The sequence below is a fragment of the Nansenia antarctica genome, assembly GCF_963989245.1.
Source record: "Nansenia antarctica genome assembly, chromosome: 1".
In the NCBI taxonomy this organism is placed as follows: domain Eukaryota; kingdom Metazoa; phylum Chordata; class Actinopteri; order Argentiniformes; family Microstomatidae; genus Nansenia; species Nansenia antarctica.
The window spans coordinates 9,949,618-9,975,195 of NC_137674.1; the positions used below are offsets into that span (position 1 = coordinate 9,949,618).

At 41.0% G+C, this 25,578-nt stretch overlaps 1 protein-coding gene across 1 annotated transcript; it reads left to right on the plus strand.

Moving 5' to 3' along the window:
* The first annotated feature begins 649 nt into the window (after positions 1–649).
* On the plus strand, positions 650–24,212 carry hmgcll1 (3-hydroxymethyl-3-methylglutaryl-CoA lyase like 1). Its single transcript, XM_080550436.1, has 10 exons — positions 650–801; positions 4,253–4,401; positions 6,192–6,272; positions 6,823–6,930; positions 7,362–7,457; positions 8,473–8,621; positions 9,979–10,042; positions 10,327–10,515; positions 22,515–22,640; positions 22,921–24,212. The coding sequence occupies exons 2-10, from the start codon at positions 4,306–4,308 to the stop codon at positions 23,023–23,025; spliced, it is 1,014 nt and encodes a 337-aa protein (XP_080406562.1). The 5' UTR covers positions 650–801; positions 4,253–4,305; the 3' UTR covers positions 23,026–24,212.
* The last annotated feature ends 1,366 nt before the right edge of the window (positions 24,213–25,578 follow it).

Genomic DNA, 25,578 nt, shown 5'->3' on the forward strand with positions numbered 1-25,578 from the left:
GAAGACAGATTGATTGTTCAGAGGTAAACAGAGATATCAACCGCTGACATTTGACTCTGTTCACTTTCGTTAAGGCTCTTGTTAAATGGTACTGTGAAATCTAATTTCTTTCACCCCCCAAAAGAGGGAACATTAGAAAAACCTGAACTTTATAATCCAAGTGGAGCTGTAATGCGCCCATGGATTCCTCCATAGGGCAATTAAACAATCTGCACAATACATCTCCAGCTGCATTAAAACATCTGCCCAGATGCATCAATGTCAAACACGTTGTTACCTAGCATCCTATTGAATAACTAGCCAGCAGCCTTGTCTCAAATCAAATTGACCGTGATGTGGCGATATTACAGCTAATCCATCACAAATAAAAGAGAAGGGAAACAATTTCACCATCATTCCAAGTGTTAATGATGCAGAGTAATCTCTTTAGCTTTACCACCTGCGGGACATCCCTTTGACAGTCAGCATTTTGCTGCTATGTAAATAGAGCCATCATCGGTCGACAGATCTGAAGGCCAGCCTAGTGGCTAAACAGCTTTCGGCACGGGCATGGGCATTTCTGTTGAGAAATCCTTCTCTAAAGTTAAATGTCCTGCAATACATGACCCTCTTAACCTGCACTTGATGGTCATTTGGGGACAGTAGCCCCAACACACAGGTCAGTGACTTTTGTAACCAAAAGCCAAGGGGTACTATCCAATGTGACTACTGCAAGGTAATCTTTAACACACATGCTGTCTCTGAGGGGAGCTATGGAAAGTTGGCTCAGGCCAGTCGACCTTCCTGAAGGAACTGTATAAGGTAACCCGCTGTTTTTATAAAGGCTTTTACGTTTGCAAAAAATAATATTTCCCTGAGGTCATTTTTTTCTCTCTTTTACACACAGTTGAGGTGCAGGGGAGGGTAGAATGCGAAATGTTTAAGAACCATTCTTTTTCGTCCACTCTCTGTTCTGACAAATTGATCACAGATAGGGTTTCTTTTCGCAACGCTGCAGTAATTAATTTAACATACTGTACCTGATGCAGCCCATGCTGTACACTACTCAATCCATACACACTCCTGAACATTCTTTAACATTATCACTTGGAAGCCAGGGGAGTCCAGGGTTACAGTACAGTATCCTAGAGCTAACTTTCCATAGATGAACAGTATATTTAAAAAAAATCTTTCCTGTCCATAAATATAATGCATTGTTTAATCGTACTTTAGAATTCACAGTTACAGAATGAACCATGCAGGCTCTACTTTTGCAACTAGAGCAGTTCAATCAAACCCATGGTTTAGAATTGAAGACGGATGGAAGGATGGAAATTGACTTAATCTGGATCCTGTTTTCTTTGTTTTCAATATATATCTGAGAGCTTAAAACCCCTTTCATGCCATACCGAAACCTGCTCCCTATAAAGTGTGTTTTGCACATCTGTTTCTTTCTGAGGATAGAAATGATACAGTATACTCTCACTCTCCTTTTCATAAGCAATATTTTCCAGATTAGATTAATATATTATTTTTTTAAAAAAGGACCTTTTTGGCGTTTTCTGTTACGTTTTTATTTTACATATTTTATAGACATTCATCATCTGTTTAGTCTCCAAGATCTTCATGCATAAAATAATATTATGCCTAGGAAAATCGTACAAATAGTGCAGGCGCATCTTTTTCCTGTGAGGACAGATGTCATAACTGTTAGCTCATGCTGCGCTGAGTTGTTGCATAAGTGTACATGTAATGAATTAAAGAAAGCTCTATCTTCTTCTAGTTTTTCATATGTTGTTGTCCAAACACTGACAGGCAGATTCACTTCCTACTGAGCAGCAAGCACATTCTCTTTGTTTTGACACATTATTAGAGATGGAATGGAATGGACTTTATTTGTCATTGCTACAGTACAGGTACCAAACAACGAAATTTAGGAGGGGTGGCTCCCCTGGTGTTAGGAAAGGGGATTATTTTTTTTATTTTTTTGAAAAAGCATAAAATCACAAGAAGGTAAGGAGCTGGTTTACATCACTAAAGGCTATGTACACAATCCACTGTACTATACTGCACAGATAGTCAACTAGGGTTGTGTGCCCTCATTAATATATTGTGGAACAGAAGAATCATTACATACCAAATGTCTGCATGATTTATAAAGTTGTTTGCTGGTTGTATCATAAATTACTATTAAGGGGGGTGGAGGGTGGAGGTAATTAGGGAATATTGCACTACGGTCATATGTTTAGGTGCACGCACCGGAAAGGGAATTAGATAGACTACGGTTCTAATGTTTACACCTGCATTCGCCCTGCTCAGGACTTGTTTAATTATTGTCATTTCGCAGAGTCATTTCATTAAAGCAAATGAACAAATGGAATATTATTTTTTTTTTAAAAAGACTAGCCTCATAGAGAAATACAGTGCCTTAATTATTACAGAAATAGTTTAATTGGGATTTCAGTGGCACTTGTTTATAGTGAATTAATTGATCCATTACAAGGATAGCAACAGTGAAACTAATGAAACTGCAAATATGTAGAAGATATGCAACATAAATGTGTCTGTTGAGGGGGTTACCCATGTCACCACTGATGCATAGAAATGCATTTCCTTTTTTTTTTTTTTTTTTTACAATAATAGAATTAAGGTCACTTACTATTTGATCTTGCTAAAATGTGTAATTTAGGATGGCATAAATCATTAAAATGCAAAAGTAATGTCCTGTTGATATCCATTTTGAACATAAAACTTCCTTACTCACCTGCACTGCATTTCTTCCAATAAGCTGGGATGGCCCTAAGGGGCAGCAGCTCTTTCTTTAAAGCAGCCCTCCGCAGCTGGTATTTGTCAAGATGAGTCTCCATCTTTGTCCTTTTAGCTACAGAGCACTCATGAAAGGGAAACATTAAATGCCCAGTTAGGGACATGCAACTGATGTAGTTTACTCCATCTGCCAGGGATTCAGAATCAACCTTTTGAAATTGTAGCTGCAAAGGCAGTTTCTTCTTCGCTCAGACCAAAAAAAACAACATTGTGCAGTATACTATCATTTGGAACTTGCATCGTTCGTTTTTCAGTCGAAACATGAATTAGTTAATCATCCTAATCAATCGATAATTTGTGGTAATTCCACAAAATGTTCTATGTTGTTGTTGAACATCAAGTTTTATTCTTGCCACAGACATTCCTTACAGCTTGTTACAAACGCATTTTATATCCACAGTCAAACAGGGTTGTGTTGGGATGACGGAAGTGACCCAATATGTTTCCCCTCTACTTTACTATCTGATTTTACAACTAATGGAAGTCATCTGCGACATGGTAATGCTGAATGGTGAAACATTCTTCCCTTCTCAGAGAGCGCAGAGAAGGGCTGTGGAGGCATGATTAGAAATGATCTGCAATGGGGGGGAGTTTTCACATTTAGAGGGGTGACAACTGATGGACATAAGCCTGGAAGCCCAGTGCACAAAAGAGAACTAGAGCACTTTTCAGGCATGGTCATCTGAGTTCCCTCTCTCCCTCTGAGTGGGGGGTAGGGGTCTCTCATCAGAGGGCAGCTCATTGTGGTGAAGTGGGTTCAGTGCTAGGACTTCATTAAGCCCCTCTATTGTTAACATCTGGGTGAGGAAGAATAGGTCTTTCTCTGGTAAATTGTGCCCTGGCTTTACAAGGGGATTTTATTTCACTGTGCAGTTGACATTGGCAGCAGTGGCACGCCTGGCAATGGAAAACCTTCAGCTGCTTCAGTCACAGGAGATCAATCAAAGCAGCCTGTTTCCCTGAAGCCTTAGGTTTCCGCTGAAACTGGGAGGTGGGGGACCTAGAACAAGCAGTGGTGTGACTAGTCTTATTCTAGAGCCCGGAGTCTCGGCATGCGAGGACTTCCCTTTGAGAGCCTTTGCTGCTCGCACAGCCGGTTGTAAGACTGTCAGTCTTGTCCAGACAAAACACTTGCTAACACTTCAGTCCCCAGTGAGGCACTGACTCTCACCCAGCCCCTCCTCCTCCGCTTCTTCCTCCAAGCTCTCTCTCGCTCTCTCCATCCTTTCCTTGATAGGGATGCGGCTGCCATGGTAACTGCTGAGTCACTCTCTCTCTCTCTCTCTCTCTCTCTCACTCTCACTCTCTCTCTGCTCTCAGCTGCCAACCTCTTAATGTGATTGTTTCATGCGGCGGGGCCCGACATTATCCAGCCTGCGTGAGCATATTGATCTGTGTACTCTACATAATATCTGTTGCAGTCAGACGTAAAGATCCATCTCTGCAGGTGTCAGAGGATCCTGGGGGTGTCCTGCAGGCTGAACGGTTAGAGTTATTCGGATGGGTAACGTACCCACCACGGTGAAGCACTGCCTGAGCTACGAGCAACTCATCCAGGATTATCCGTGGCTAACGCGTTGGCTGCAGGAGGAGAAGGTGGGCGTCTTTATCTTGCTTTGGCTCCGCTGCACGTGCTTCGTGCACATGACCCATGACTGAGACAGGGCGGGGACATGTGAAAGGACAGAGGCAATGATGTTCTACTATACTTATGCCATACTATACTTACTATATACTCTATACTGTATGTAAATACCATTTTCTTGTTGAAATAATAATAATAATAATAATAATAATAATAACTTGGATTTATATAGCACCTTTCATAAAACCCAAGGACTCTTTACAATTCTAACCCAGACAGAAATGAATAAGAATCATTGAGCATAGCAAGGTTGGTTATCCATTGATAAGAACACCAGAAATTGAAGCATTCGAAAGGTGAAGCATGTACAGTATGTTGCTGACCTCTTTAGTCACACAGAACATTTGAAAACGTATATATATATGCTACTTTTTAAAATAGTGGCAAACATGTGCATATCCTTGTAAAACAAACACAACGTGAAATAGGTACATGCTGTGATTTGTTTGGACCAAAACAGCATTCTTTACTGAACGTTCTTATCTTGTGATATTATTCCTTGATTGCTACCGATGTATCAGGCTCAAGCTCAAAACTACAAAACTACTACCGGACCTTTAAATACCCTTAACCTCTTCTTATCCACCTCATTTTTCTGGTTTTCTGCTCGAAATGACATGCCCACAGTGAATATAGAATATCTCCACAATCACAAGGGCCTTCATAATGATATTGTTATCAAATGAAAGCTAACACCTGTGGGGTGGCTGTAGAAGTGTCAGAATCAAAATCTATGTTACTGTGTCAGAGCAAATAGAGCTAGAACATTATAAAACATCTCAAATTCAGTCTCCACCTAAAACAGCTTTTACAGTGAATATCACCTTGGAAACCTGATGACCAAGCCCAAATCATCTAGGAATCAGTACTCCAGGGTCTTATTAGTACTTGTGCCAAAGTCGATGCTAGTAATGTGAGCAAATGCAACTTTGTACCTGTTTTAGTACAGGTATGTTTAGGCGGACACCTATATGTTTAGGCCATTTGGAGATATTTTGGCACCATCTTTGACCTTTGACCTTTCTCATGTATCAGATTTCTTTTTTTCTTTTTTTGGGGGGGGGGGATTTTTTTGGGTTGGCCGACCAATGGTATGGAAATTCGGCGTTGAAACCGGACATGACACATTCTCCAGTTGGAGAAAACTGGATGTGACTTAGGCCGTGTTTACCGTCTCGGGAAAAAAATGGTGGCATCGTATAGCATGCAAAATTGTGAAAAAAATGTGATATCGATGAAGAGAATTGATCGAGGTAAGCTCTTTATATCACTTCGGATCCCCATCGGGGTCCGTTGGCTCCTAAGAGGATAACCACTCTAACATTCTGTACAACTGCTGACTTCAGGCCTATAAGCAAGTCCCTGTCTCTACCCCACTGTAAGGCTATCATCATACAAAGGGACTGCATCAAGTCAGCACTCTGTAACTTCCTCACTTGCTTATATATTCTGTGGAAGGCATGAACAAATGCACTTCTTACTCGGTTATGATGTCAGAAGAGCTGTTATTGCTGGTGGCCTGGTGTTATTGCAGAGACAGCTCTAACAGCTCAAACCTGACACATTTCACTGTTCATAAACTGTTCACTGTTATTAAAGCCCAAGCAGTGACCTGAAACTGTTTTCAGCTACAAATATAACACAGTGTTGGAGAGGCCTACTGTGGCCTACTGTGAAAAGTGTGTTAGGACAGGTGAAATAATGTGTGTTCAATATGTAACACGATTCTATTTATTCTTAGTGCACTGCTGGAACACATGAGTATCCAGAGTTTGTTAAAATCGTTGAAGTTGGGCCGAGAGACGGACTTCAAAATGAAAAGGTACTGAATATAGTCACCCATCTAGCTAGCATACTGTAGGGCCTATGTGGGGCCCAACATATTAAGTAAATACCATAGGCAGCACAGACCAGAGGTTTGAATGAAATAATTTCACTGATTTTCCTTCAACATATGGATTCCTTTTCGATGATTACCCCAGGCATGTGTTTCACATTTTACCCCTCAAAAAATGTATTGATCAAATGAACACCAACTAACCTTGAAACATGACATGATCTCACCAGATGGTTCAGATGTTGTACTGTATGTTCAGTGTGAAGAAGTCACAACTTTATCGTTGCCATATTGTAGTCTACTGTAGCTGTGGTGCAGATTGACATGAATGACAGAGTCAAAGTCTGGGTACCACACGTTGTAATTATAAGAAATATGTTTGGAAGAAACAGGCCCAGCCAGCAGGTGAGTGCAGTGAATTACTCTGATTGCAAATACATTGCAGTTGAATTGGCCAGATGTCCACTCGGGTACCCCCCAATCTTGAGAGGAATCAAATCCAGAAAAGAGCCGTCTCCATTTCATTGTTTTCCAGGAAATCGTTCCGACAGGAGTCAAAATCCAGCTGATAGACATGCTCTCGGAAACAGGCCTGCCTGTGATCGAGGCCACCAGCTTTGTGTCTTCAAAGTGGGTACCGCAGGTAATAACTCTTCTTTGTGCGGCCAGAAAGCACGCTGAGTGATTTATTAGCCTCTCATTGTTCTCCGCGGGACTACTGAGGGAACCCAGCTCCTGCAGCATCCCAGCTATGTGCTGCTGGGGCTCACAGATGTTTCGGAGGGGAAAGCCTCAAGATATATTCTCTATGTGTTGTTTTCCAAGCATGTTATTTCGTTCACTTTCATAAAATATATTACCGTTCACTTCATGAAATAGACCAGAACATATTTTAGTGGTTGCAAGAGACATTACGATGTGTAAAAGTTTGCTATATTTCATCTATATGGGTTTTGGGGGTAAGTATGAGGATTGAATAAAAAATAAGCTCCATAATGGGGGTTTTCTGAAACCATAACTACCTACTGTGTTGATATGTTGTGTACATGTGTTTTGTGTCTTTCTGTTAATAAGATGGCGGACCACACTGAGGTACTGCGAGGAATCCACAGATCACCTAACGTTCGGTACCCTGTTCTGACACCCAACATGCACGGCTTCCAGGACGCTGTAAGCGATTGGTCATAAATCATGCAATGAACAACTTCCTTTATAATGAACAGATATTACTCCAGGCTGTGTCTATTAATTAATTGTATGAATATTCATTGTAATAGTCATTATTCATATGCTAGTTGTTGCAGTACATCAACCAGATCTTATCCACCTCATTTTTCTGGTTTTCTGCTCGAAATGACATGCCCACAGTGAATATAGAATATCTCCACAATCACAAGGGCCTTCATAATGATCTTGTTATCAAATGAAAGCTAACACCTGTGGGTGGCTGTAGAAGTGTCAGAATCAAAATCTATGTTCCTGTGCCAGAGAAAATAGAGCTAGAACATTATAAAACATCTCAAATTCAGTCTCCGCCTAAAAAAACAACAGCTTTTACAGTGAATATCACCTTGGTAACCTGATAACCAAGCCCAAATCATCTAGGAATCAGTACTCCAGGGTCTTATTAGTACTTGTGCCAAAGTCGATGCTAGTAATGTGAGAAAATGCAACTTTGTACCTGTTTTAGTACAGGTATGTTTAGGCGGACACCTATACAGTATGTTTAGGCCATTTGGAGATATTTTGGCACCATCTTTGACCTTTGACCTTTCTCATGTATCAGATTTCTTTTTCTTTTTTGGGGGGGGGGCGGGGGATTTTTTTGGGGTTGGCCGACCAATGGTATGGAAATTCGGCGTTGAAACCGGACATGACACATTCTCCAGTTGGAGAAAACTGGATGTGACTTAGGCCGTGTTTACCGTCTCGGGAAAAAAATGGTGGCATCGTATAGCATGCAAAGTTGTGAAAAAAATGTGATATCGATGAAGAGAATTGATCGAGGTAAGCTCTTTATATCACTTCGGATCCACCTGTGGGTCCGTTGGCTCCAGTATGCTTTATGTCTAAGAGGTTGGTTGGAACTGTGTTACAAGGTGTTAATCCTTCATCTTGTGTCATAACACAGTACGCACAAGTGTTTTACATGTATGGCACCAGTCAGTACTCTCTCCTGTTTAAGGTTGCAGCTGGTGCTACTGAAGTGGCAGTGTTTGGGTCCGCCTCTGAGACCTTCAGTAAGAAGAATATCAACTGCTCTATTGATGAAAGCATGCTGAGGTTCGAGGAAGTCATTCGCACTGCCAATCAATGCCAAATTCCAGTCCGGGGGTTTGTACCATATGGTTCCTCACTTTGTGCCCCTTCACATTGGTGAAGCCATGTACTGCATGCATCGATGTCTTATATCCTAAATGTGACACGGTCTGGTGAAAGGGGGAACAAGTCGGCAACCAATCAAAATGTTCAGACTTTCATTTTGAAACACGGAAATACATTTCAACGTTGTTGAAAATCACAACACACACGCGCTAGTCAAGCAAAATACTGCAGTGCAATGGATTCAGAGAGTAATCCTCACTGCTGCCTAGTTAACTATAATAACACAACTTTACATTGTTAGCAGGCTCACAAAACAAGCTGTGCTAGTTGACTAGCGAGTGTGTCATTGATTTTCAACAATGCTGAAATGTATTCACATTTTTCTAAATAAAAGTCTGAATATTAAATCAGCTGCCAACTTGTTACCCCTTTCACCAGACCATGAAACTAACCCTATGCTCTAGCCAATGTTAACCAACAATGTACAATGCGATTGCTTTCGCTTATAACATGAAAATGTAACTGTACAAGGATTGGTGTTTATGATGTTGTGATCAAAATACTGTGAGTTTTTAATAATTTGGGCCTCTGAAAACACGTCTGTAGACTGTTTCAGAACGCTACACTTTCTCTATTTGTACAAGAACACTCAGACGGCATTAAATTATTCCAGAAATAATAGGTTAATAAGCAAAGTTCCAGATGTGCACTGAGTCGTTCAATGCGTTATAACTACAAGTCCAGATGGACTGTACAGTACCAGAAACATAAAGAAGTTGTACAGTAGCACCCTTTAAATCTGGAGGAAAGCAGAGCAGTATTACCATGACAACGCATTAGTTTGACACACTCACTTTGGCAAATGCCTGCTGTTTGGTATGACGGTGGAGGACCATGCTCCCTGAGGTCCGGCTATGCTCTATGGAAATTCTGGTGGCAAACTGAGGTATCGCCTAACGACCAAGAGCCCAGGAGAAACATTTTCTACTTTTCACATGTTGTCTGCCCTTTCAAGCGGTAAACGTTTCCTACACATATGGAAAGGCTATATAGTTTTACTTCATTCTCCGGCATCATTTCTCATTGCTACTGTCAACAGTACAAGGAACATATAACGAAAATATTCAACACCAGTTGAATATTCAATTTGAGGTCTATATTGCACTGGCAGTTTCCAGCTACTGTATCCAGACAATAGAGCTGTTCATGTTATGCTCTTCTGTAATTCTAATGATACAAGGAATAAATCATATATGAGTTTTTTGCCCAGGGCAAGAGATCATTATGTTCGGACTATATCTTTTGTAATGCTCACTAAAGAAATGGCATCTTTATGACTACTGTTTATGAATGTGTTTTCTTTCAGATATGTTTCCTGTGCACTGGGATGTCCATATGAAGGATACATTGAACCGTCTAAAGTCTCAGAGGTAAGGCAAAACTACTTTGTTTTATTAAACAAAGATGGACTCGTAGAGGTTAAACCTTACATAGGATGATATGGTATGACCATAAAGGTAATCTCAGAGCCCTCTGTGAACATTTCCCCTAAAGAGACCTTATCTCTTCCTTAGACAATATGAGAGGCTCATGAGGACTTTATCTCTTCTTTAACAGTGAGGCTGCATATAGTTCTTATCAGGCCAGATAGCTGTGGGCTCCGGCCTTTCGTTTTGAAGAGAATTGTTTTGTTGCTCTTGATGTTCCGGGCTAGGTGGCCAAGAAGCTGTATGGAATGGGCTGCTATGAGGTGTCCCTGGGGGATACTGTTGGTGTGGGCACTCCGGGCTCCATGGCCAAGATGTTAAACAGCGTGATGAAGGACACGCCCAGCAGCGCCCTGGCGGTTCACTGCCATGACACCTACGGGCAGGCACTTGCCAACATCCTCACTGCCCTGCAGGTAAGACCTGACATTTATTATTATTATTATTATTATTATTATTATTTTAAGGTTTATGATTTCCACTAATTCTATCTAATAGAACACAGTATACCCCATTTGAAAACTCTAAGAACTTACTCCATTATTTAATCTTGTCATTCAAGACTTTGTAACAAATCATGTATATCTTAAAATCTTTTTTTTTAGATTAGATTAGACTAGTTTACTTTAGTTTAGACTAGATTAGATTAGATTAGTTTAGTTTAGATTAGATTAGATTAGATTAGATTAGATTAGATTAGATTCAACGTTATTGTCTTTGCACAGAGTACATGTACTGGGACAACGAAACATAGTTTGGCATCGAACCAGAGTAGTAAATACTCCTAGTGCAAATAGTGGCATAGTGCAAAAGACATGATATGTAGACAGTGGTATTACAGTATGAGGTATTACAGTAAGTATAAATAAATAAACATAAAAGGTGAATATACATGAGATGAATATCAATATGACATACAGTTATGATGTACAGTATGGTATGTACAGATTAACAAGGGCAATAGGTATTGTGCAAACACAGAGTAGTGTGCAAATAAGCAGTACTGCAAAGCTAAATTGAAGTCCTGAGTGCGTATCAATGTGAGTATTAATATGATATGGTGCTGTAGTGTGGCGTCCGCTCCCTCTGGCCAGACCTTAGCTGTCCTCACTGTTGATTTCACACGTTTGATGAGTGGTGTGTACTTGAGGAGTAGAAACAATGAGGGGTGATCAATTTGTCCCAGGTGGGGGAGGGGAATGGCTTTGTAAGCCTCAGCAATGTTCATAATGTACATGATCTAGAGTGTTGTCTCCTCTAGTGGGGCACGAGACATGCTTTTTGGGAGTACAGTTCTCAGGTTGGAGTGGTTGAATTCCCCTCCAACAATAAAGGCTCCATTCAGTTGTCTGCTAATAGCAGCATGGAGTTCTTTCATTGCTAGCTTAGCATTAGCATCCAGAGGGATATAGGCAGCTCTCATTGCATGACATTCCTACACATTCTTAAAGTTAGTGCATGTAAAAATGTCATGTGATACAATTGCTCTATTGTTTACATTGTTGGTGGCACTCTTTGATGATTTGTATTGAGTATTGCTTTCATTTTGGTGTGCTTGAGAAACTACAGATCAAAGGTACATCTGAAGCGTAGTAAAAAGTTACTGAAAGGCTCAACGTCAAATATTCACAACATATTATAGGGTTCCTTTTCATAACCTTTTCATTTCTTAAAAAAAAATAAAAAAAATGGAAACCATTTTCCTTCCTATGTTTTTATGCTAATGTGAAACATACCTTTGTGGTCATAAATGATAACATGAATGCTTGTGTGTGCCAAACCTCTTGTCTGTTCTGTTTTTGTGCGGATTGAGGGGACCATTGCTTGTTTCCTGAAAAGATATTCATAAACAACAATAACAAAAGTGTATGTTACAATGAAACACAAATAGGAGAGAAGCAAACATCTGTCAATTTGGCACGAGGATGTTAGGGAACGTGATCTGGGAGTCCCCACAATAGAAAATAATACATAAACAACCCGAGAAGAAAATCCCAGAATCATAATGAGCATAAGATAGGTCCATCAAGCTCTCCTGTTACAGGCACCTACACTAAAGTGAATAAAAGAGGCTTTCACAGATCATTAATAAAAGCTTTATCCCTGCTTAGACCACAAAATCAAATTAAATTGTACAAAAGCTTCCTGGAATAGCTCTCCTCTGTGGTGTTTTTCACCACCTCTCTTTGGTAAAACCTAAAACCTGAGAGGCCGGACATAAAGCAGAGGTAAGGCAGACATGGCTGTATCAGTTCTCTGGGGCCCATTGTGCTCTGTCTCCCAGTTTGTCATCCTCAGCACTGGAGGGATGCTCTTTGGGGGCTGGGTGGGTCAGCAGATGTGAGGGGGTCCATACAAAGGCTCACCTATTCGGTGTCTGTTTCACATGACAGTGCCCTGGCCTTGACAAAGCCACAGAGAGCGAGGGGGAGAGGAGAGCCCTGAGGGGCTCCCAACTCATCTGTCACTTGGCTGTTGAACTATCTGACAATGCTGTGCTTAAAGGGCAAAGGAAAAATTATCCTTTCATTGCCCGCTACTAAACACATGGCAAATGGACAAAGAACCCCCCCCCCCACACACACACACACACACATACACACACACACATACACACACACACGCACACAATCACACACACACCCTTCTCCCTTCCCTTCAGCTGCGTTTTGGTAACTGAGACTGAACTAATCCAGGACTATCGTGATACACTGAATTCTTAGTCATGGTTATGTTTGTTAGGACATCTCAAGAAAGAGAAGACAAAGAGCTAATGAGAAATGTCTCGATAGCACTCTCCTTAGAAGTACAGATATTACCAAGAAATCACACAGTAATTACACAGTAATTACAAAATACGAAGAAAACTGTGTGTTTATTTCAGATTCATTATAACAAGGTAGCAGTTGGTAAAGATGTAAAAGGTGAGGTAAAGAGTACTGGAAACCGGCACAAAAAAACAAAACAATAACTTGTGCAATGATCGTTTCTACATAAAATATATCAATTTGGAGATTCAACTTCCATTGTTTTTAAAAATACATCTGATGATCAAATTTGATGATCAAAATCGGTATTTACAATGTAAATTCATTCAACGGCTTTCAGCTCTGCATTTAAAAATAGCCTTGACAAGAGATCACCATGTTGGGCACGTCTGACAAGAGTGAGAAGAAGCAGAAGAACGGAGAAATTCCTCTCTGTGAATCACATTGAGATTGATTCATCACAGCTGCCCCATGACCACAGAAAATAATAACAGCCCTGGATATTTAGCCAGCCATTTGTCCTCCTCCATCTCAACAAACTCCACACAAAAGTGGAAATGAAAGATTTTATCATAGCTTTTCATTACTGGTTGCCAGTATTCCACACCACCAACTGGGAGAGAAATGAATTCCCCCTAACCCTGTCAGGCCCAGGAGTCAACTCTGCTTTTGTTCATGATAAAGACATTCCATGCTCTTTGTACCTTTCGTTGGGGAGGTTCTGGAAGGCCTTTGTTACAAACATACCTTCCGCAGGTCATACGCTGAGAAAGTATGTCCTTCGATTTCATAGACTTGGAAATATATTTAATCATACCAAATATTTCCATGTTCCAGCTACGGCTGACTTGCTGGTTTATTGATAGAACTCAGCCAAACGCTCTTGACTAAGAATTCTGCCATGCTCTCGCTCATGCTATACAAAGCAAGCTAGAGTCGAAGTTCATCTACAATGTTTGAATCTTTTTTTACATGTAGATATACTGTATATAGAATATAAACTATTGGGCACTAGCTACTCTGAGAATGTGGGTCAGTAAGTTGGGACACTATTTGGTCCAATAGAACCTAATGCTCAACATCCGTGGTTCCCAAATGGTGGACTGAGACCCACTGATGGGTAACAGTTTAAGGCTGGGACTTGGCCAGAAACATTGTCTATGTTAACTTGGTGGTAAAAGGAAACTGTCCAGGCCTCGCAATGTTGGTGAATTGCCAAAAAAACACCCAGGCAGTGTGTTCTGGAAAGTATTAATTTTGAACTAAATGTTGTCAATTTGCTTTGGTTTAAAACAGGCTTTAATTGGATGCAACTGCTCAGCACCACTCACTGTTTAATCTCACCTGCTGCATACTGGACCATTAATGAGTCTCAATGGACGGATATATTACGCAACATGGTAGACTAGCAGGACGCTGGCATAGCGATTCTGGCAGTAGTGCTGTAGGGTGTGTCTGAAGTATTAGTGCTGTTTTCAAGGCCAGAATCTTTTATTGCATCTGATGCCACTTGACCTGCTCATTGTCATGAGCACGCCTCTATTACCCTACTACACCCACCTGGGTACAGGCTCTATTACCCTACTACACCCACCTGGGTACAGGCTCTATTACCCTACTACACCCACCTGGGTACAGGCTCTATTACCCTACTACACCCACCTGGGTACAGGCTCTATTACCCTACTACACCCACCTGGGTACAGGCTCTATTACCCTACTACACCCACCTGGGTACAGGCTCTATTACCCTACTACACCCACCTGGGTACAGGCTCTATTACCCTACTACACCCACCTGGGTACAGGCTCTATTACCCTACTACACCCACCTGGGTACAGGCTCTATTACCCTACTACACCCACCTGGGTACAGGCTCTATTACCCTGCTACACCCACCTGGGTACAGGCGAGACAACGCTTCTGTCCTTACTTCACCAGCTGTGTAATGCCATGTACAAACATCCAAAGTGCCAATGGCTAATGTAAACCTTCATTTGCTACAGATCACAATTACATTTCCAACTTGCATCAAAGTAAACAACATTTGTGCACACTCCGGTAGCTACTGTATGGCTTAGCATCAAACAATTTGGGATGCAAAAAACAGGGACATTAGAAGCTTTGTTCGTTGACAAAGATGGACTAGTTGTACTTGGATTAGACATCTATTAGGCAAACACACTGCAGCATACTCTGGTTAACTAACCTCATGTCCTTGTCTTCGTTGCAGGTAGGACAAATTGTTTGTTGGCAGTGATTTGAACTCTATTGGTTATTGAAACTTGTAGCGTGAGAAGGCTTCCTAAAATTAACTGACACCCATGTTGCACATTGTTTTACATGTGTTCCAGGCGGGCAGCACCAAAAGGTTAGGTACTGTAGCTATACTACTGCTCTCAGGCCAATGATATGGTGCATGTGCTCATTATGGGAAGAATGTTAAACTGAATTCCTTATTATGGAACATAAAGCAAGCATGTTATATTAGAGAGTTTGAAGTTAACCAATCCAGGACATTGTTGGTGTAACTTTGAGTCCCATTAAAATGTAGCTACTGTCGGCTATTTGGGTGTAAGGACCCCTCATTTGTAAACAACGCAACCAATCTTAAACAAAATGAGTAAACATTTGGAGGTTGATGTTGTTTGATGGGTGCTAATTAGGCCTTACTCATAGGCCAAGTAGCAACCTCCCTGAAATAATGAATGTTATCATGAGGAGAATGTTAATGGCTCTGCAAACGAAAGGTTGTTGACATCTCAACATTAGGTAAGAGGGAGAATAGGGAGACTCCTTGATAGTCTGCTGTATACATGGAAAGACGTAGTGAAGGAGTCAACAGGAGATGTTGGGCTATGTTGTCAATACTTAAACAACACAGCGATGTATCTAAGCAACAGTCCCCTAGCAAAACATGCATTCATAAGGCAACCATAGAATATATGCATGTGACTATAGCGTACATCGTAAGGTTATTCTTTCTGGAATGGCCAATTCCCTTCCCTCAGGTACTCATTACCAGAGCATCTCTGTCATTTTACTTAATTTTACATTTGTGAAGACTGCGCGACCACGGTTGTAATGATTCCGGAACTACATGGTGTGGCATCTGTGATCTCCACCGATCATCAGAGATGGGGGATGGGGTAGGCTATCAACAGTGTCATGGCCCATGGTGTGTATGGCCTTATGATGCTGGGTGACAATCACTGGTAGTTGTGTAGGTCTGTTATGGACCTACTGTGATCAGTGAAAGTAAGCTGCCAAATTGATATACTGTCATTCATATTATTCTGTAGGCTATAACACTGTATATAAAACTCACAAATGTTGATCTGTAAACAAATTCTATTTTTTCAGTTTACAGTTAAGGTTGACTGCCCATATCCAACAAGTTGTAGTTCACTTCCCCCTGGATAGCGCATCATCATAGTTGGCTACAAATGAATAACTTATTATCATTGCTGTAACCTTGGACAGTTATTTATGTGTGACATTCATGATCTGTAGGCTACATTTTACTGCAACACAGTGAACACCGCTTACAACAGACTAAATCATTTCCCATGAACAAACAACTGTGTGACACTCTGTCTAGCCACTTCCCCTTCCATTATATATGGCAAGAGATTCAATTTGAATGCTGAGTACAATCCAAGCCCACTCCTCCCCTAGAAGGCAATTGAAAATGTTCTAGAACACTAAAGCTTTACTTTCTAATTGAGTTAGCCAAAATGTTGTATATTTTTAGAGAACTTTGGGTCTCCCTCACCCCCATAGATTACTGCACGGGCAGAAGGGGCACGTGCCCAGGGCCCAGTAGACTTCAGGAGGAAAAAGTCAGAGATCCAGCCCCTGCTCATCGACGGAGAGAGCGTGGAGAGAGTCTCAACCCTCCGATTCCTGGGGATGCACATGCGGGATGACCTGACCTGGAAGGACAACACAAAAGCCACCATCAAGAAGGCACAACAGCGGCTATACATCCTGAGAGTCCTCAGGAAGGAACACAGCAAGCAGGAGATACTGGTGACCTTCTACCGCGGCGCAGTGGAGAGCATCCTCACCTACGGCATCTGCAACTGGTTCTCCAGCTGCACAACCGCAGAGAGAAATGCGCTACAGAGAGTCGTGAGAACAGCCCAGAAGATCACCGGCGCCCCCCTCCCCTCTCTGGAAGAGCTGTACAACACACGCTGTCTCAGGAAGGCCTCCAAGATCTCCAGGGACCCAACCCACCCTGGGTACGAACACTTTACCCGGCTGCCCTCGAAAAGGCGGTTCAGGACCATGGCCGCAAGGACAAACAGACTGAAGAACAGCTTCTACCACAGGGCCGTCCAGGCCCTGAACACAGCAAAGACCTAAGTTCTGGGCCCTGGACAGTCTGGACGGATTGATGGCAGCTGCTGGACTGAAAAAATCAGGTGTAGTGCTGAGGCACAAATATGTACATTTCAAGCCTGCAAACTGCGACACTTTAAATAAATGTGCAATAACACTATTGTGCAATATGACAACCCTAGTCGTCTATCTGTACAGTATAGTATAGTGGATAGTGTACATAGCCTTTATTTATGTAAACCAGCTCCTTCCCTTCTTGTGTTTTTTTTAAAAGTATTTTTTTTTTCTTGCGTTTTTTTTTTCCTAACACCAGGGGAGCCACCCCTCCTAAATTTCGTTGTTTGGTACCTGTACTGTAGCAATGACAATAAAGACCATTCATTCATCATTCATTCAGGAGCCAGGGCCCTTGGACTTTTGAAGAAAGTCGCAACGGCAGTTGCAAGGCATCGCAAGGAATCGCCAGCGATTTGAAGTCTCAGCAGAATGTCCAGATGTTATGCTATCTGCTACTTCCCTTCAGTCAATCAGGAAATAGCACAGAGAAAAAAGGAACAGCTCTAAAGCCCAATTTATACTTCTGCGTCGAATTTACGCGCGGCTACGCCATAGCCTACGCAAGGGCTCTCCCAGTTTATAGTTCTGCGTTGGTCGGTCCGCGTCGCGTTGGTCGGTCCGCGTCGCGTTGGTCGGTGTACTCATAGCGGCATAATAGCGATCAAAAAACGTAATTTTTGTTATGCTTGTTGTAAAGAAAATGTCTATAATGCATTGAAATGACAGTAAACTAAGATAATAAGATGGTTATCATAATTTTTCAAATCTTTATCAATAAGTAATTACAGAAAAAGTAAATGACATTTCTGTCATGGCTTCCGCATGTTGGCCTACGAGAGAGTCGGAATCATGTCGGAATCATGTGCTACCAAGCGGACCAATCACAGTGCTTACGGTTGCGTAGGCACTGCCGCGTAGTTACATTTTTGGAGAGGTGCGAGTCAACCTACGCCGTAGGCTGCGGGCCTACGCAAGCGACGGCGTAGGCTACGCCGTCGATTTTACGCAGAAGTATAAATTGGGCTTAAGGCTGTAGTACTGTAGGAAGTAGGCTGGATTCGGCCACACTGTCACTTTGGTAAAGCTGGACAAAATCTGGGCACACGCTGGTGAATGGAAAGCACATGGAGATCACCCACACAATTTGTTGAAGCTAGTGCCAGTAGAACCATCTTGTAAAACAGGAACTTTACATCCACTGTGTCTAGGGGCTCAAGACATTGCAGTCAGAGCCCAGAATTTTACTCCCAGGCCCTCCTCATTATGATATGAATGTTAGAACTGATGATTATGAGATGAATCACATGCTACAGTAGGTAAACACTGTTGGTTAACACATGCTACAGTAGGTAAACAGGACTCCACCATAACTATGTTACCATAACCCACCTCCTGTGGGTCTCTGCACCAGAGAGGGATATGCAAAGCAAGAAACACAACTCCGCCCCTTCTTTCGTCCCAGGTGAAATTTGACACTATGCAGACAAAGCAGTGTGTTTTTAACTGCAAGGCAATGGGACAATGTCACATTTGTTCAGCAAAAGATGTATTATTATTTTAATGATCCCAATGGTTACCACCACGGTCACCACAACTCAACAGCAAGTTATAAGGTGATCTGGATAATGATTTTGAGGTTTAAAAAAAAGAAAGTGAAGTGTCCCTCTAAGAAGATACTGGTATGAGTTAGCAAGTATGTGATGTTGCTAGCTTTAAGCATGAACATTCATATTCCTCTCATCTTGGTACTCACTGACTGGCTTCAGCTCATGAGTATAATCAGTATTCAATCAATATTATATTACCCTTCTGTGTTGATGGATAACGATTCCTATAGAGAATGAGCCCACATGTGTATCTTATCAATGTATTAACATTGCATAATGTTGCATAACACATTAATAAATACTTTTTAAATGAGTATATACAATAATGTAGGTCATTTTGACTCTTTATGTCATGCATATAAACACTTAATGAATGCTTTATGGATGCTACATTATCATCATTCTAAGTGTTACCCAAATCGCTATGGCGTTAATAACAAAGAGGCTTTTACTTAAAGGAATGTGGTCTTAACTTGGTGTATAACTATGTTCCAACATAGACAATGGAGGGTGTTCATGCTTTCTTTCTAAGTTTAAATTTCCCTCTTTTCATTTTTGAGTAATCCATTTATGTTTTTGTCTACCTCCCTATTTGCCATAAATACCAGGAAAAGGTTGTGGCTTTACAGGACTGTTTATTTATTGCCGTCCCAGGTTAAAAATGTGTCAGCCTTGCGAGTTACCCGTGAATACAATCTCCCTCAGTTCCACAGTTTATGTAGAGAAAAGTCAAGGCTGAGTTGGCGAAACATTGTGGCCTCAAATCCTTCAATGAACATACCCCTTTTGTCCTGACTGACGTACTGCCACACTTTAAACAAAACCATAATAGGAGTGTGGCCATCCCAAAAGTTGCTCACTTACAGTATGTCAACCGCCTTCAATAACCCCCATATCATGTGATTTGAAAAGCCAGAATATACTGCAAAGTGTCCTGTTTTCCCAGGAATGCATTGTTTTCATACAGCCATGGCTCACTAAATGTGGCTCTTTAACAGCGAGTCCACATCTGGTTTCTGGGCTGTGTGAAGCTAATTGAACCCTAGAAATTTTGAATTTCTGACCACCAATCCCCTGTGCGTATATTGCGTCCATAGCAAAACAGGAGTCAAACGTGCTGTCAAAAAGGATCACTGTTCTTTTCTTGCCTTTTGTTCCCCTCGGAAACGATCTGACAAAGACCCCTCACCTCTCAAGTGGTTGAAGGCAAGAGGATTGGCATGGTACAACTACAACTCTGTGTTTAAACAACAAAAATGTCTGCCCAGCACAATATCTGGCTCTGGCGTTATCCAAGGTCTGGAAATCTCGTGCACAGTGCACACCGGAGTGGATCACTCCCCTGTGCCAACGCAAACAGCAATTATAGCCGGCACAGACAGCCCCTGGATGAAATAGGGCCTTGTCTTTTTAGAAAAGGCACCAATTAGGACTATTGTTCACGGTGCAACGGAGCTTCCATTATTATTGTTTGCTTGGCCTGTCCCCGAGGGGGAGAGAAGTCTTTCATGGCTTCACATCCATGGATGTGTCCTGATGCCACAGCAGAGATCTTTCACCGTGGGATACTCTGACATCTGGCTCTGCCACGGAAGCTGGAAAACGTCTTTAATATTCTCCTGACAGTCGCTAGGACATGTGGAAAACATTTTTGATATCTTAATCTGCAATGCCTCTGATAGACACTTGGCTTCGAAATAAGTCCCCATCAAGCGCAAGGTTCCAGAGACTGTTGAAAATAGCATTGAGGCCACCCCTCTGGGGCATTGACTTATTTCCCCCAAACTGAAAGTAAGGTCATACACCTGTATGGCAAGTGTTGTAAATATCTGGAGTTTTATCACGTGCCAGTTGATAAGTTCCAACTCTCAGGTGCTGTGTTGGAACATATCAATCATATTTAAAACCAGCTCATCATCAGTAGTGTATAGGGCCATATGTGACAGGAGCTGGTGTTCCCCAAGTCAGCAGTCAATTTCTTGTCATTTCCGAGACTTCACGGTTCCCGACTTTTTACTGTTCCCCCTTTCACCAGGCCCTGTCACATATTATGTGACTCAACATCTGCTAAATCTAAATTTACATTTACATTTACATTTTTGGCATTTAGCAGACGCCTTATTCCAAAGCGACTTACAATCAATACATTTGAATACTAAGCATGTGAATCAGCAATCCACCATTCGTTGTAGGAAGAGTAATCTAGCTCAGGCCCGGGGCCACTGATAGAAGGAAAAACCTTCTCCCTATCACCTTCTTCTAAAACTTTTTTTTTTTTTAATTACTGGAGAAACTGAGAACCAGTACACGGGGGGCAATAGAAGTTCTTAGGGACACATTAGAGGGGAAAGCGGGTGTCTTTAGGAGACGTAGTGGTGAGGGTCAGAAGATGTCTCAGGAGGTTGTCTTCATTATTCGTTACAGTAATGAAATATATATTTATTTGATACAAAATTAGGCAATTCTGCACCCTTTAATCGACAATGGCAAAGTCGCACTTCATATGAAAAATATAACATCCATATCATGATAAAGTTGATTCTTCTCCCAGGATCTTCTCCTTAGGATGGTAGAACATTGTCTTATGTCACAGCATTTCTTCTTGCAACTAGTTGTAAGGTTCAAACTAAATGTTGTGAGTCTTTCCTTTGCTAAGCAACCTTTTCTGGCTGTTTGGTATTGCAGGCCAACAAAAGCGCAGACATGCAGGGGGAACAACCCAAAACGCATCATTAATTCTCATATGGAGGCCAGACACTTGGTATTGTAGGCAGTCAAAAGCATTTTCCCACAGAATGGAGAGGAATGACAATTACAATGATTGTGGACATTGCACAAACCAAATTGAACCTGGAAGAGAAATAAGAGAGGAGATACATTTTGGGTTTGATTATTTATACATATGGGTGTGTTTTATTTATTAAGAACACAGAGAAGACTGGGACATTGTATTCAAGGTCATAAGAGGGTGTCTTGATGTCATTAGAATGTAGTTATTGCCTTGAATTTAAAGGAAACGATAACAATTTGCAGAGCCTAGTAACAGACCTTTGGAATATACCATTTAGAAATAGAATATACGCTAGAGAGAGTGCTATTATCCAATGAATAGATGGTAGAGTAAGGTTGTTTTACCAGGAAAAAAAGCTCCAGTGGAAATATCGAGGGCAGTTCTGTATTACCATGTTGTGTAATTGTATATGTAGATAAATAGAAATAATAACAACAACAAATTCCTTGAAGAAATACAGCTTTAGTGCATGATGACTAAGAGTTGGTGAAGAAAAAACACAAGTAATCATGATAATCAGAAGAACGTTATGACATGACAATATGGAACTTTCCACTTACAATGTCTTCTATTATTAAAACATGCCGCAAATGTGGTACTGGTTTGAAATGACAAAGAGGATGAGTAAGCTGAACTGTGGGACATTATGCTGTTGTGCCCACTCATCTCTGAGAAATGAGACCACAGTTCTCCTAACTCACTGTAAAACACAGACCACAGTCCTGGCAGGGCACACTCGACCCACATATTATAATAAAAGAGAACAGGGGACATTGTTCTGGGATTTTACCTGATGTAAGGCCTGTGTGTGGGTACTGAATGTCTCTCCTGTATCTCCTTGCAGATGGGGGTTTATGTGGTGGATTCTTCTGTGGCTGGCCTGGGAGGGTGCCCGTATGCCCAGGGTGCTTCTGGCAATGTGTCAACGGAGGATGTTCTCTATATGCTCCATGGAATGGGCATTGAAACTGTGAGTGTTGCTGCAGTGTCCCTAGATAATAGACCTTTATAATCACTTGGAAAGTACATTCAACTGTACACTCATTCACTACATTGATTCATGTCAGTACAGCCTGCCCATAGCATAATGTTATTTGTCAAATGTTGCATAGTCTTTGCCAAACTGACATATGGACAGTATGTGTGTCTCTCTCCACAATGGTTTCTTTTGCAATTGCCCTCCCTGCTGGTGGGGAGGCAATGTTACTACTTTGATTTCTCAGTAATCTACAATATTTGTTTCATTACAGGGAGTGGACCTCCCTAAAGTTATACAAGCTGGTGACTTCATCTGTAAAACGTTAAACCGCAAGACCAACTCAAAGGTAGCCCAAGCAAGAGGAGAGTCCTTATGATTACTTCATTGCTGCAAGAAGAAGAGAATTATACTGTACTGTTGATGTACTGCTGTACATACAGACACAGTAGCAACCAATGCTGTACAAATATCCTTTATTTCTTTACCAAAACAATAGCCGTTTCACATTGCCACTTGGTTAAAATGTTGCAACTCATATAAGAGAGCACTGAAAGCAAATATTTTTGTAACCCAAACCTTAACCTCTCCCCTTTTAGTTCATGCCACCTAACACAATAGTCTGTCTTATAGGAGCTGAAAGAGAGAGATGACTCCACACTTACATGTGAAGGTTATTCACACTGTTTCAGTGGGGGTCTCTTCCTATTCATTTCCTGCTCAATGTGGTTACAATTAGACAGGGGACCAAGGAGGGTCAATGGAGCCATGCTGGGCTTAAAACCAGTGAAGGTCCATCATTATCTCCCTTAAAATGTATTTTCATTTCCTTTTCTGTCAAGATGGAAGCCTGCCTCCACATCATATGTATATGTATGTATTCCTCTTTTCCCACCCATCAGTTTGCTTGACTGACCCCAAGTTCCCTTTTACTTTGAAAATGCTAAAGAAACAGCAACTTTATGTTTACCTGTTTGTGAACCAATCAGAGGAGGGATCAAATGCAACTGGTGAGGCCTACATAGTATATTCCACCTCTTTTTCTTCACAGTGTTGAACATTCATTTAAGGTCACTGGACAACGTGTTGTGTATGTCAGTTCCTGAAATCAAGTAATGTCAACTCCAGCAATGTGTGGTAGGCCTGCTGTGTGAACTAGGTATATGAAAGTAGAACATGTACGTACACAATATAATATACATATAATATACGTACACAAAATATATGTCATAGCATCAAAGTATGGGTTGGGTTCATCTTGTTATTAGGTAACATGTATTGTATGTGGTATAAATCATGATGTGAAATAAACAGCTTGCATGGCAATAATGAATAGGATTAATGTCCTAAATAAAGCAATGTTGACAGTGTGGATCAAAAAGAAAACATTTAGAAATGTCTTCTCCCTTGGAAACCTGTTATTTGCAATTGATTACAATAACTCAGGGCCATTGAAATGACACTGACGTGTCATCTGCCTCAGAAGGTCAGTATTATGCATACATTTACTCTCCGATAGTGTTTGCTCCCGTTTGAAAGGGTTAGGGTTAGGGTTTCCCTTTTGTATTGTGGCTTGATTGGATGCAATGTAAACAGAAATACACAGAATCTTATGGAAAACAATAGAGTGAATTCAACATGTTTATTACAAACTACAAATAGTAAATGCATAAAGGTTCAAAGGTGTTTACAAAGCAAGATCGGGTTTAGGATTGAACATACACATACGTATTGCATACGCTTTTAGTGTTTTTCTAATGACAACATTGTTTAATCATCCTCTACTATTCCATTTTCGCAGCCTTTACTTGATATCACTGCCTACCAGGGTGGTCGTTTTTTCCAAGGATATTGTACCGATTATTTTACATAAGATAATGCACACGCCCTAAATTTGGCACTCTTTAAAAACATTATTTTGGGAGTATTATCAGATGAAAAACATGTGATCATTAAGTCTTAAAGGTGTCATCTTTTTTCTCTTTAGCTTGGGGGAAACTTAAGCTTGGGTTATGGTGTTGGAGTCACTGAACAGGGGGGCATTAAAAAGCTATGGATGTTTTCAGACTTCAGACAGGGCAAACGTAACCTAAAACTGCTAATTAGACTCTGTATAGTCACATTTATTGCCTTTATTTTAGATGCTTTATTTCACTGTCTTTTTTGTAGTCGACAGTGCAAAATCCATTTCAACCCATTGTTGAGAGGGCTAACACCTGGTAGATACCAGCTGTAACAAGACATTGAAATGAGAGTTGACTCTAAGCTAGGTATAGTTTAACGGGGGGGGGGAGCATAATCAGGGCATTAGTATGTGAATGACAGTATTAGCAATCATTTGTGAACAAAAACCATCACTAAAAAGGGATGAGTCAATATTTGACCATGGCCATGCCTTGTTGACTCAACCAGCTGTATAATGTCACTTACTGTATTTGACACCACTTCCTCAAGCCGTATCAGCTTTAGGACTAAATAATCTAAACAATACCTCTGTTTTGAGACACTACCATAGTGAGGGATAATAGACACTAAAAGGCATAGGAGTGTACATTTGGTTTTCATTTCATTGGTTGTAAATCAAATGGCATGCACTATATGGTGTGTCGTAGGCTTAGCATTATGCCAAGGTTGATGAAAAAAAATGTTATTTTATTTTTAAATCACTTAGCACAACTCGTTAGATTATCAATACAGTAAAGGTATCGAAGCATTAGTTCAACACTGGCTTTATAAATGTTTACAAAATCTTAAAGATGCATAATGTTGAAATAATAATGATGAATAGATACTGTACATATTCTGTACACAGACATGCATGTTTCAAAATAAACATGATCAGAAATTTACAACACAGCCACTTTTATCAGGAGGGTGAAACTGTGGCTTTTCTGTCCCTTTGTGCATCCTACAAGATTAAAAAGAACAGCTT

Bases quoted from the DNA above. Each gene is read 5' to 3' on its own strand.
- hmgcll1 (XM_080550436.1), top strand. From the start codon at position 4,306: ATGGGTAACGTACCCACCACGGTGAAGCACTGCCTGAGCTACGAGCAA. The intron at 6,931-7,361 runs GTAATAACTCTT...TCTGTTAATAAG, and splicing joins CTTCAAAGTGGGTACCGCAG to ATGGCGGACCACACTGAGGT. The intron at 8,622-9,978 runs GTTTGTACCATA...GTTTTCTTTCAG, and splicing joins TGCCAAATTCCAGTCCGGGG to ATATGTTTCCTGTGCACTGG.